This window comes from Amblyomma americanum, chromosome 4 (genome assembly GCF_052857255.1).
Source record: "Amblyomma americanum isolate KBUSLIRL-KWMA chromosome 4, ASM5285725v1, whole genome shotgun sequence".
Lineage (NCBI taxonomy): Eukaryota > Metazoa > Arthropoda > Arachnida > Ixodida > Ixodidae > Amblyomma > Amblyomma americanum.
The window spans coordinates 141,461,776-141,475,455 of NC_135500.1; the positions used below are offsets into that span (position 1 = coordinate 141,461,776).

Below are 13,680 nucleotides of genomic sequence, written 5' to 3' on the forward strand. Positions count from 1 at the left end.
CCTGTTCCTTCCATGGTAACCTTCCTTTGCACATTCCTCCGCTCTCTCTGCACCCTGTTCCTTCCACGGTAACCTTCCTTTGCGCATTCCTCTGCTCTCTCTGCACCCTGTTCCTTCCACGGTAACCTTCCTTTGCACATTCCTGCACTCTCTCTGCACCCTGTTCCTTCCACGGTAACCTTCCTTTGCACATTCCTCCACTCTCTCTGCACCCTGTTCCTTCCACTGTAACCTTCCTTTGCGCATTCCTGCGCTCTCTCTGCACCCTGTTCCTTCCATGGTAACCTTCCTTTGCGCATTCCTGCGCTCTCTCTGCACCCTGTTCCTTCCACAGTAACCTTCCTTTGCACATTCCTGCGCTCTTTCCATACACTCCTTCTTCAACGGTCAGCCTCCTCTTCCACTTTCCCAGCGTACCATCCTTTGGCTACGCCGACTGCCACTACTAGGTGCTAAACCCTGGGAACTGGCCTTTCACAGCTGTTGCTGTAAAATATGGCTCTCTTTGGAACAGCCGCCTGCCAGTGCAGGTGTGCATCATGTGACCACTACACTAGTGCGCCAGGAATATACCCCCAAAACTAACCGCCTAAACAATCGCTGAATCTCGCGTTATATAGTTGTAACCATCCTGTGAATTTTTTTTCGCTGTAATTTGTGTTTTTTATTGGTCACCTCTAGCTTTTTAAGCACCAGTGCTTTCAGGTGTCAGTTTTGTTTGCGAGTGAGAAAATACTGCTTTTGTTTCTCTTATCTGCGTCTTGTTATCTTTTCAGTTTGAAAAGGCAGTAAAGGGCCAGGTGGAGCACATGATCCATAAGGACTATGATGTGTCTGAAGTGATCACAAAGACCATCGACACCATGCAACGCGATGTGAGTCTGCTGTTTGCATTTTTTCTTTTAACCATTTGTGTCAATGATGTGTGCTTGTAGTTTGTGTTCAGCATCAAGTCCCTTCCATTTCTTTTTCCATTTCGTTGTTCAACTGACTGGAGTATGTTAAAGGGACTATGTAATAGATTAATTGAAGTTACATAAAGCAGACAGGAGATAGGCATTTCATCACTCGTCACCCCAACGCAAGAATCTTTGAGCTAGCATCAATAACAACGAAGATATAGATGATTAAAAATTGCGCTCCTCCTCTCCCCCCTCAACTCGTACACGTGGGGCTTAAAAAAAAATAAAGAAAGAAAACAGCTCTGGGACTGGGCCTCGCTCATGAATACATCATCCGCTGACGTTCCTTTTGCAACTTCCGGTTGTCGCTCCTAGCACCCCAGCATCAGCGTCGACAGTGTGATTGCAGCGCGCGTCGGGTTTCTTTGCTTGTCGTCTGATGGACCCGGACCTCGAGGTGCGACTGCTCGCTCTTACGGCCGCAATGGGCATCGAGCCCTATGCGTTCACGCCATACCGGCTGAACGCCAGCGACGACAGTAGTGACTCCCGACAGAAGGAGGCGGCAAAGGAAAATTGAAACCATATGCGCGAAGGCAATGCCCTGGCTCGCGCTTGCCTGAGAGGGTCGCGCGGTGGCACGAGCAGACGATTTTCACGGCTACCGGAAGTGTGCCTGCGACGTCATGGCTGCCGTGGTTCCAGTGAATGACAGCGTGTGGTGGCCTGGTGACGTCATGGGTACAGTGACGTGTTTTTTCACGATTTTAGTTTCAAAATCGGTCACTACGAGCACACCAATCGGCCCGCGAATTTTAAAAAAACAGTTTTTAAAAATTCGTAATAAATTGCTGGCTCAGTTTAGAAGACTCATACTTGGTGTGAATGCTTATTAGCATCATTTTTAAGCATTATTATTTACAGACTACTTTTTATTCATTGCATAGTCCCTTTAAGATGCACATTTTGTAAATTTTTTGCTGTTGTTACTGTTGGAGGACATTGCAGTTGCCTCAGAGATGCTAGTAATATTTGTATTTTGGACATGTCTGATTCCTCTCACATGCTGCCGCAACACAACATATTTTATGGCAAAGTGATGAAAAATACATTTTTCATTGCTGCAAATGTGTGCTGCTCGGAGACACAATATTAAGGCGTTTTCTTGTTTAGTTATGCATTTTTATTCAGGCGCATTCCTGGCAGCATTGATTGTGATGGCATGTTGTGTCCTTCTGCCTTCTATCGTGTTTCCTTGAATTCTGTGCTTGGAGAACTCGCTTACATCACCTCATCTCATGCTTTGTGCCACACCTGCTGTTGGCCCGAGTTGTTCCCTGTTCTTGAAATGTTATCCTAAAAATCAAAAAACCATGAAATGATGTATGGAAATGGTGAAAGGAGCACATTACCTGCCTTCCGCTTCATTTTGTCTTATTTTGTGTCCGTTTCACTGTTGTAATGGCATGCTTTATGCAATCAAGCCCTGCATTCATTTCTTTGTTTTAACCGAATGCATTGAACAAACGCACAAAACTGCGGTCAGCCTCACAGTAAAGCTATAAGACCTGTTTGTCCCTCGCAAACAATAGGTCCGAGGAGCGAAGTAGAAAATATGTCCCACAAAGTTGGAATTCAGCGCATTAACCAAGGACAATAGATCTAATGTTCTAATGCTGCAAGCGTTCTTTGCCCTGCAATGCTAGCCTATCTAGGATCTCCTTGAGTGGCACTGGATGGCTCTTGGACTACCCACTTGAAAAGCACTTCACATCTACACGTGCTTTGTGTGAAGAGGTGAACTAGAGTGTTTTTTTGTATTGGTATCCTGCACTAGTCTTCATGCTCGTCACTGCATAGGCCGTTTACAGCACGCAGTTCTTCCATTTGAGACCAGATGGCACCAAAGGCTTGCTCGCAACACAGCGCCATTACGGGCCTCATAAGTCGCCGGCATGTACGCCTCGACGCAGCATTGGAAATATTGCGGATGGCTGCTGAATGTGTCCTTTCTACGCAGGTGTAGAAAGGCAGAGAAAATATGTGCTGTGTTGAGGTTTGCAAGAATTGCGACAGAGAGTTAAAGGTGCGGGATGCGATCGTTTGCGAGCTTCACAGAACCGAACTGCACAAGGACGTACTGCCCCTGTTCGCATCCATTCACCATGCACCCTTTCCGAATGGGCGAAGGCAACAAACACGTTCGCCAGTGCCAGGTAGCCAATATAGAAAGAAAGGTTTAGATCTTGGAAAATATGCGAGGGTTGAGTGCAGAACATAGCCGCATGAACAGCTGTACCGCCACCGAAACCGTCACTTCGTGCTTTCAATTGCTTTCAAATGCGAGACCACATTGCTCGTAAGTTAAGGTGTGCAGCCATTAGGAACAGGAGCGCCAGAGCCGAATTAGGAACGGAAAAAGATGACATACGCTCCTACATATTGCTACTGTGCAGTGCACATCCGTACGAACGGACAACGCTTACCGTCAGATTGTGTATTACATGCCGCCTTGGTGCTACTGTTAAACTTCGCTCCAAGTAGTGCGGTTTTCTGGACCATATTCGGAATTAAGCTTTTGCGCTACGTCTGGTGTGCTGGCTGGTTGTCCCTTCCTCACGGCCCATGCAAGACAGTCACAAAAAGTGACTCCACAGGCCAGCGCTCAGAGTGAAGCTAATTACTTACCACCAAGACCTCAAAGCATTTTCACGTCCGCATATCGAGCGTGGAGCATACCACGGTTTCATATGTGAGGCTGACAAGATTGTGAACTTCGTATAGTATGAACGCGTTGCCATGCGTGCATTATAACAATTATATTGCGGAATCCTTCAAAACAATTGCACGCCAGCTCGAGAAGGCTCCTTGGTGCATGGTACTGGTATACCATGATAGTTAACATTTGTGCCTGTTTATTTTTGTCGCCTTTCTGTGCTTGGTTACCAATAGAAAATATTTTAGGTTTTCTAAGCTCCATTAACAGGTTATAAACAAATGTCTACGAAATGCATATGAGCGGTTCAGAGCGGTGTCTGCATGAATGTGCACAATACGACAACGACCCGCGCTGCTTAGGCATTTGCACGCCCCAGCACCGAGTACTCCTATCATGCGCAGCGCAGCATCCCTCATTTATTTTTATATACTGTATTTATTTTAGTCGCTTTGGGACGTTAAACGCCCATAAATCAAACCATATACTGTATTTGTACTTAGTGTATATTACCCCCTACCCCATCCTTTCTTACTATCACTCCCCCCTTTCGCCGCCGCGGTGGCATAGTGGTTATGGCGCTCGGCTGCTGGCCCGACAGACGCGGGTTCGATCCCGGCCGCGGCGGTCGAATTTCGATGGAGGCGAAATTCTAGAGGCCCGTGTACTAGGCGATGTCGGTGCACGTTAAAGAACCCCAGGTGGTCGAAATTCATGGAGCCCTTCAGTACAGCGTCTCTCATTGCCTTAGTCGCTTTGGGACGTTAAATCCCCATAAACTAAACTAAACTAAACTCCCCCCTTTTTTTCGCTCTCCCTGTCCTTTTATTCCCGCTAGCTGTAGCTCAGGTGCTTCAGGTTTCGATGGTGGATGCTGCGGTTATAGCATCATCTTTTCCTTCCATTGTTATTTTACTAATAAATAGCCACTAACAACATAACAACAACCTGCGCTGCCGCAGGAGCTCTAAACCTTGCCGTTCTAGATAATAACAATAAAAAGCATTTCAGCGGATGCGAGTCTGAGCCTAGCTAGCTAGGCCCCCCACATTGTGGGAGGGGAGAGGTGTTCAGCTGGCGATTGTGGCATTCAGGGGAGGAATGGAGATGGTGCAGGAAAGAAAAAGAAAATAAATTGATGTTCATGGATTGTGTGCATTTGGTATCTCACTACGTCATCACCCTGCAGTTTACTATTCATTTCGTGCTCTTTTGGTTTGATTTGATTTATGGGGTTTAACATCCCAAAGCGACTTGGGCTATGAGGGATGCTGTAGAGACGGCTCCAGGTAATTTTGATCACCTGGGGTTCTTTAACTTGCATAGTATACAGGTCTCTAGCATTTGCCTTCATCAAAATGCAATAACAGCGGCTGGGATCGAACCCGCATCTTTTTGGTCAGCCTGAGCACCATAACCACTGAGCCACAGCGGCAGCCTATGCTTTTTTTTACTCACACCTTAGGCAGTTGCATTTTGTAACCGGGCAAAGGCAGCACCATTGAGCCTTCTAATGTGGCAGCTTGCCAAGTGTCTCGGAACACACTAAAGGGAAAGAGTGAAAATCCGTGTTTAATCTCAGAAGCAGCTACAAATTTTGCATGGTGCACATGCCATAGGCACATTATAAGAGCTGGCTTACAAATGGCGCGAAGCGGTGCAGCAAAATGACGCCAATGTACTTGCCATTCAAAAATTAGCTTGTCTCTCTATGTCAACCAACAAAGGGCGGTGCAAAGGTCACCAGGAGTTGTGGATCTACATGCACTTTTCTGCACATGCGCCTTTTTTTTAAGGCCTGGCCAGATGGTGCTAGGAAGCTGTTCAGCCACTCTTTGCGTCCTCCATTTACCACTTTCCATGGCTGTATGTGCATGCACACATGTGTGCACATGCCAGCACTGTTTCAAGCAGTGTACTTTGTTGATTTTCTGGGAGAAGTTATGTGCTGCTGAAAAGAGCCGGAGCTGTTGAGATGCATGGCTGCTGAGTAAGCACATCACTGTTGCCGCTGCAAGTTTCTCAGTTTTCGTTGTGAGCACAAGTTCATCAAGGACATTGGGCTGCCTGAGTTGCCACAGCCACCTCACGACAGTGTGCTTATTCGAACTTGCCATTCTTTCAGCTGCGTTGCTGCGGGGTGAATGGACCCCAGGACTGGGCCCAGGCCCGGATAAACCAGAAAACAAATCAGGGATCTTTTGAGTCAGTCGTGGAGGCCGGCATCCGGGCCATTGGTGCATACGACGTGCCAAGCTCCTGCTGCGTTGAAGAGGATAAGGCGTCTTGCGAACTGAACCGCCATTTTGGTGGGGGCAGCAGCCTGCTTCACGGCCTGCATACACAGGTAGGCACTATGCTCTCTAGTTTCTTGCTGCTCTTTCATTTATTGGCGTCGTTTGTCACTTTGCTTGATGTCAGTTTACTGTTCCTCAATTGGGAAATGGCTTGGTTAAAAGTTGTACAGCAAGCATGCAGAAAAGAGGAGAGACCACGTGAACGGTGGCGGTTGCGGGTTCTGCGTGGAAAAAATTAATAATTGGTTTTTTGGGGAAAGGAAATGGCGCAGTATCTGTTTCATATATCATTGGACACCTGAAGGGCGCCGTAAGGGAAGGGATAAGGGAGGGAGTGAAAGAAGAAAGGAAGAAGGAGGTGCCGTAGTGGAGGGCTCCGGAATAATTTCGACCACCTGGGGATCTTTAACGACCACCTGGGGATCTTTAACATGCACTGACATCGCACAGCACACGGGCGCCTTAGCGTTTTTCCTCCATAAAAACGCAGCCGCCGCGGTCGGGTTCGAACCCGGGAACTCCGGATCAGTAGTCGAGCGCCCTAACCACTGAGCCACCGCGGCGGGTGGAAAAAAAGCAGTGCCCGTTGAAAGTGACGCAGGCGAGCTGGCCAGTATATTAGGGAGAGTACTCTGGGCATTTTTTGACGGCAGGCGTGCACCATCAGATAGTGCTGGCATGCACATCTGCCATCGTTCATGTGGTCTCTCCACTTTTGTGCACGCTTATTCTTTTATCAAAGCGTGCTCTCCGGGTAAACCATACAACTCACATGATGATGATGGAAAGGAAGAGCTTTATAAGTATGCGTGCTGTTGTGCTGTGCATCAGCAGGGCATAACTGCAGAGTCCTGCAGCTGTGCCAGCTGGGGCGCACCGTGGCTTGGGCCTGTCCGCAGCGCTGGCTGCGAACTAACCATGACCTATGGCCATATACAGTAAAACCGCGTTGATAGTTTTTTTTTTTTTTACTATCGGGAATAAAACGTATTTTCCGGGAAAACGTATGATCCAAACCGCCTGACTTCGAGAAATGTAAACTGTTGAATGAGGTAAAAGGGCATTTATAGCAATTTCACTTTATAAAAAAAGTTGACTGGCATTTCTTGGCACAGGAGGTGAACAGACCTTTTTCCAGAGCTCGGTGAATTCAGTACTCTGCGCTCGCGCTGTCTTTAGCGCGGAAGGAAATTCGTGACGCATCCGGTCCGTCGACGGCAGTGACGAAAGTAACCAAAATCTCTTTCCTTGTGAAAGGGGGTTTGTGCACAAATAGGTCAGGGGAAAGACTTCACGACGGGCGACACAAAACGGCGAGCAGGATGGCAGGCAGTGCCGACGGCCAGTCCAAAAACCAAGCGAGCTCGTGCAGCGCGGCTAAGCTTCGTCTTTCACCAGCGCCTCGTCTTCATCGGCGCTTGGTCAGTGATCTGCCTATGCGGCATCAGGCGCAGCCGTCATGGTTCGCTACAACTGCCCCGGGAACGAAGAGGAGCCACCCTGGCGACCTATGGCGAGGACAAGAGGAGCGGTTCGTAGTAGGTCTTCAGGCGGCTGATGTGGACGGTTTCTCGGCCGCGATGGCGCAATCCGAAGAGGGGTTGAGCGGCTCCACGATGTAATTCACAGGCGACGTTTGCTGGACGACCCGATAAGGGTTGTGGTATTCTGTACGGAATTTCGACGACAATCCTGGTGGTGCGCCTGGAACCCAGAGCCAAACTAGGGATCCTATCGGAAAAACATGTTGCCTGTTATCGTTATCGTGACGATGCTTTTAGCGGCCTTGGGATGCCGAGGTAGAAGAGCGTGCCAACTGGCAGCATTCCTCCGCATGCTTTGCGACTTCGGAGAGGGGCGTCCACTTGGAGGCATCAGGAGTATATGGCAAGATGGTATCCATCGTGGACGATGGCTCACGCCCATACAGCAGGAAGAAAGGGGTAAAACCGGTGGTTGACTGCGTGGCGGTGTTGTACGCGTACGTCACGAAAGGAAGGACAACGTCCCATTTGGTATGATCCGCTGCGACGTACATCATGAGCATGTCTCCGAGAGTACGATTGAAGCGCTCGGTTATCCCTTTAGTTTGGGGATGGTAGGCAGTGGTGGTCCGATGTACGATGCGACATTCGGTAAGCAGAGCTTCAATGACGAGGGAAAGGATGTCATTTTTGGATGCTTCACCCAAGTGCTGTGGGAAAGCCACCGCGGCGGCTGATTGTCGCAGTGTTTCTGCTTCTTAAGCTCCGGGTCGTATATAAGCGCATCGCTGTAGTTCGTAGCAGCTTCGCCTCCTTTCCATTATACACTGCGAAGAAACCCCAGTGTTGCTCCTCTTCATGTCGCTTGCTTACAGAAACGGCTGTCGCGAATGCTAGCGCGCATTTTTCATTTTTTTTTTTTTGTTCTTGGTGGTAGTGCTGGTGGTGCTTCGCTGCATCGAGGCACTGCAGAGAAGCCATCATGGCGGGTGACTGCCGCAAAAAACGGTCGCGTGCCCTCTCGTCCGACCCACTTCTATGTTTGCACATGTGCAGTTGGTCAATAACGTTTTATACAGCCACAATTTGTCGAAAATCTAAACGTAGTAGCTGGGAAATCGTGTTTTCCGGGAACATATTAACCAGGGAAAATGTAGTGCAACTCAGGACATTTTTAATGTCTGCGATTTTGAGCGTACGAACTGGGAAATCGTATGAACCGGGAACATATCGATGAAGTTTTACTGTACTGGTCTTGAATGCAACATATTCTGATTGGGTGATCCTGCCACAGACCATTTATTGTCATTGACTTTGTTTTAAAACATAAAAGAATGTTTCCTTTTAAATCCACCATTTTTAAAATTACTGCTGGCAATTCAAATCTTTTTGATGCCTTCAGTGGCTAAAAAGGCAAATCATCAATTCCAGTTATTTGTAAAATAAATAGATACTTCATTTTGCGTGATGACCCTGCTAGGTAGTGTTTGGGATGCTCGCATAATGCACCACTTTTCCCCGTTTAACCCTGGTCTCAAGTTGTGTGGCACTCTTTGCGGTGCACTGCAAGCTGTTGTGCAGCAAGGAGTGCTAGACCACCTTTTCCTTTTGATCGAGCTTTCTTGATATGTAGTTACAGAAGTATGCATTCTAATGAAATATGGTGTGCGTAAAGTAGTTTTGCATATTGTTTGAATTTGCATCCAGAGCAGTGCACACTTTCCAGGTTGCAAGAGTGTGGCACACTTTTCTCTTTGTCTTCTTTCACTTTCACGGCATGGTTGAGACGTCCACTCAGAAGTGACAGATACTGTGCCCTTTCGTTTCCTGAAAACTAGTTTTTGATTTTCATTTTTTGGCACGCGTCCAGAGGCCATCTCACCAACTAAAAATATTTTTTTCCTCTCTGCTTTCGTCTCGCATCTGCAGGGTTGCGGAACAGCACTGTGGAATGGGCTGTACAACAATCTCGTCCTTGTTTGTGCCATTGGCCTGGGCATCGCAGTGTTGCAGGTGAGTGCCAGGCACTGTGTGCAGGTGCACTTCTTGATCTCTGGGTCTTGCTAGTGAACATTTTAGGTGCAGTGCAGTTTGACCTGCTTACCTAATTAGGTTGTCATAGCTTTTCATTTTTTGATCTCTAAAGCAGTGTGCTAATGTCAAACTAAAGGAACTCCGCTTGGAGTGAAAAAGAAAAAAAAACGATTGTCAGGTTTTGCTTGCTGGAAATGCCAAACATGCTGAACAGCACACACCATTAGTGTTATGCAGATAATGACAGTGTGCGTAGCTCTGCTGTGTGTTGGCATTCGCGTTCCCAACAACGCAGTGAAACTATACGGAGGACAGAAAACAGGACACTGGACAGTGCTGGCTGTTTGCTGACACTTATTGGTGCCGCAGGCGAGCGAGGGGCAAGGATCCCGACAAGCTTCACTAAACATTCATGTATGCGACAGTGCACACCCGAGCCATATTAAAGGACGTCATCCAGCTCATGGCACTTACAAATGAAGCACAAATTTAGCTCCATGCCCCACTGTGCACTTATTGCTGTCTGACACCCTTTCATTTCCTGGCTGGAGTTTTGTTTGAATGCGGCGTTTTCTTCACTGTTGCGCAGATCCTCGGCCTGATCTTCACCATGGTGCTGTGCTGTGCGGTGCGAAGGGACAGCGGGACCAGCTTCAAGGCCTGAACGCGGTTCCCTCTGCGCTTTCCTCTCGCTCTGCACTCAGCGCTTGTGTGTTCGCGCCTCTTCGGCAGCAGATGCAGCTGTCTCACCTCTCTCTCAGTCTCTCTCTCTTTGCCCCGCCACTAATCAAAGCAAGAGGCCGACAGACATTATGGTCCTCTGGCTAGGCTTTGTGTGTGTCTCAGTGGGAGACGGGCGGAGATAGGACAAACCTTTCAGCTGCCAGTTGCTCTGCAGCAGTAAGGCTGCAAAAGCTTGCACTTGGTTTCTAGTGCATTTACTGGAGACATACAATTCTAAACGAAAAATGGACTGAGTTCAATATTTCAGATTTAATGATGGGCAAGTCCTAGTTCAAAGCAGTGTTGTGTGCCAGTAACAGCTTGTGGTCCCATCGTTAGCTGCGCTAGCTGTGTTTTTCTTGAGATAAGTTCCTTAGTGATTTGTTTTGCCCTTTTTTTTATCTCATGAAAGTGCTCTCTGGATGGCCATGTGTAGTTCATACTGCCAGTGTTTGTTGTTGAGGCATTTCAAATAAGATGGCCTTGGTGTAATAATGCTAGTGATTTCACAAAAAAAAAAAGGCTGCATACTGCCCTCCTGAATGTCATGCTCAGTTCATATTACAGTGGTAACGTAATAGTAATCACCTTCACCACGAAATGTTGAACACTTCCATGTTTGCTCTTATTTCCTTACCAGGCTTTCCTGCCGTGTTTATTGTTTGCTTTTTTTTTGCATCATTCCCGATTCATGCAGTAAAGAAGTAGAAGGTTAAAATTATGTCAAGAGAGAGGTTGGGATTGGTGGCTGAAGGCTGTGTTGATAGTTGGAGGGTGAATTTGCCGAGACAAAGATGTTGATGGGATCAACTTCTTTGACTGCCACACACCTGTTTGTGCATATGGTTGTAAGGAGCCTTTTTCACGTCTCTCAGTTGGACTGCCACCAATGTTCGCTCCGTTTTTTGTCTGTTTTGTTTTTGTACTCTCTGCAGGGTGCGCTGTTTTGCGGAGGTGATTACGCACGCGCGAGAAAAGTACGCTTTTGCATGCTGCCTGTTGCTAGCTGTACTTAGCATACGGGTGACACACGCGGACATACTAGTGTTGTAAGCACACCACTGTCACGTGCCATGTGACGGTTTGCTCCTTGGACTAGATGAGTGTTCATTTATTTTTTATGGGCTTGTAATTTGTGGACCTTAACTGTTTGGCTGTTGTAGTAGAAATGCTGTGAGGCACAGCGCATACTTGCACTATTCGCAAACTGAGTGTCAGGACAACATTGCGGCCTGAATAATTCGATTGCCTTGCATCTGGGAAGCCATTCGGAGCATGAAATGGCTTGTTGGCTACAGATCTTTCCAATTTCTAATTTACTCGTGAAAATCCTGCGTCTTAAAAGCTTGAGCTGGCGAACAAAAAGTAATTCCACAGAGGTTGTGGCAGTGGGGTATTTTGGAAGCCTTGCCGGGTATTGCTCTTGGGCGTCGCAAGTTTGAAATACAGCTTCAGTTGCCAAGAGTGACATAATTTTTTTTTTTTTGTTGCGGTGAAGCTAGCCTTCCATTGGTTAGCAAAGTGTTTGTGGCCTTGAATTCTCAGAAGCCCTGGTTACCCAATTAGTTGCCTAATTGTTGGACTTTTATTCCACACACACATGCACACAATAAAAAAAGGCAGCCACTGCATCTTTGTTGCACGGTGTATGTTGGAATTCTGCCGCACACTCCACTGTGTCTGTTGTGAAGTGCTCTGAACTCAAGCTTTGACGCATAGTTTTCAAGGGAGTGAACTGCTGAGATTTTTATATTCATATGCTGTTGAACCTTTGGCCATTTACAGAAGCACATGAACAAAGCTTATTGTATGGGGCCAATGTCAAGCATTGTCGCAGCAAACCGGACAGATGCACACTGTCTTCTGTCATTGTATGCGCCTTATTCTTTTTACAAGGAGGCTGCACATTCTGTTGGCATGAACTTAGAATTTGACAGAAAAAATCTGAAAAATGTTTGCTCAACGATTCTGACTGAGCTGCACATTATTTATAAGATGAGTCTCCTGTTTCATGCTTTCTGTTATTTACATCTCATTAATAATTACAGCCTTCATCACCTTGTTCTGTATGAGTCGGTCTATAATTATTTTCATTTTTTTTTTCTGTGTGTGTATGTGTGTAACTGTGTTTGCAGATCTGCCTAAATGTTGCTAATATATCTTTCAACGGAAGTATTTGTTCTGCAGTTCAAGTATTTGTACTGTGTGTACATTTAGTAGCAGTCAGAACACTGCTGCATCAGCATGGTATCATGTTTATATTCATTGTCCCACAGTGCTGACAGAGTATTCTTGTGCTTGTATTTGCAATACATAAAGAGCAAATGTGTACACAGTTATGATCTCTGTTGTGCATCAGTTTTTTTATTATTATGAAAGTTCCACAGCCCTGTAAGATTGTGAGCATAATAAAGATGTTTTCCTGTATTCCACATTCCTGTATTCCACATTCATGTAGTGTTGGGTGTTGTTGTGCCCCTGGCTTTACCATGAGAAATTGTGACGGATCATTGACCCGCCGCGGTGGCTCAGTGGTTAGGGTGCTCGACTACTGATCCGGAGTTCCCGGGTTCGAACCCGACCGCGGCGGCTGCGTTTTTATGGAGGAAAAACTCTAAGGCGCCCGTGTGCTGTGCGATGTCAGTGCACGTTAAAGATCCCCAGGTGGTCTGGTCGAAATTATTCTCGAGCCCTCCACTACGGCACCTCTCTCTTCCATTCTTCTTTCACTCCCTCCTTTCTCCCTTCCCTTACGGTGCCCCGTTCAGGTGTCCAACCATATATGAGACAGATACTGCGCCATTTCCTTTCCCCAAAAAACTAATTATTATTATTATTATCAATGTTCATTTGTAAAATATGTGGACAAAGTAATACCTACACTTTTTCAGTCTACTGGCTTCAGTTCTTGCGTTTGTAGCAGTTATTGAGCAGGTTCTCAACTAGAAAAAGTCTCTGCCACTTTGCTCTCCCACAGAGCCAGGAAGCCATTTACACCTTCTGAGAGCAAATTTAAAGATAAGTTCACTGAAACTGGAGCTTCCGTAAGCTAGAAAAGTCAAAAGTCTAGAAAATTAAATACAGGTGTCGCCATCACTGACTGATTTCGCAAGTAGACTCTGAGCATCTGCACTGATTTTTCACATTGGTCCCAGAGGCTATTTTGTAAAGCTACTCATTTCAAATCTGTGGCAACCAGTGCTTGGTCGTGTAATGTACATATTTTTGAACTGAGCAGCAGAAAAGTTTTTAAAAATTCAGTGTTCTCGGCAGTAAACGTGTTTTTTTCTGCTGGACAAGCGTTAACATACCCAGAAAGAGCCATAGAATATATATGGTTTTTTACTAAGAATGAAAAATTCAAAAACCTTGCCTTTCTTCCTAATAAGATATAAGTAGAGTGGCAACTGTGCTGCCATCCTCATGTATGAGGCCTATTCCAGTCCCAACAGGCTTGGATCGCATGATGACAGATGGCACATCCCATAATTCACTAGTTTGCACGCTCCTGTGTGACCTAACAA

The 13,680-nt window shown here is 46.6% G+C and overlaps 1 protein-coding gene across 2 annotated transcripts in view; it reads left to right on the forward strand.

The window, feature by feature from the left end:
• LOC144128446 (CD9 antigen-like) overlaps positions 1–12,588 on the forward strand; it is an 88,284-nt gene extending 75,696 nt beyond the window's left edge. For both annotated transcript variants that reach the window (XM_077661854.1, XM_077661853.1), the window contains exons 4-7: positions 777–875; positions 5,744–5,965; positions 9,329–9,412; positions 10,023–12,588. In XM_077661854.1, coding sequence (XP_077517980.1) covers positions 777–875; positions 5,744–5,965; positions 9,329–9,412; positions 10,023–10,097 — 480 coding nt within the window. In that variant the 3' untranslated portion in view covers positions 10,098–12,588. The remainder of the gene's footprint in view (positions 1–776; positions 876–5,743; positions 5,966–9,328; positions 9,413–10,022) is intronic.
• The last annotated feature ends 1,092 nt before the right edge of the window (positions 12,589–13,680 follow it).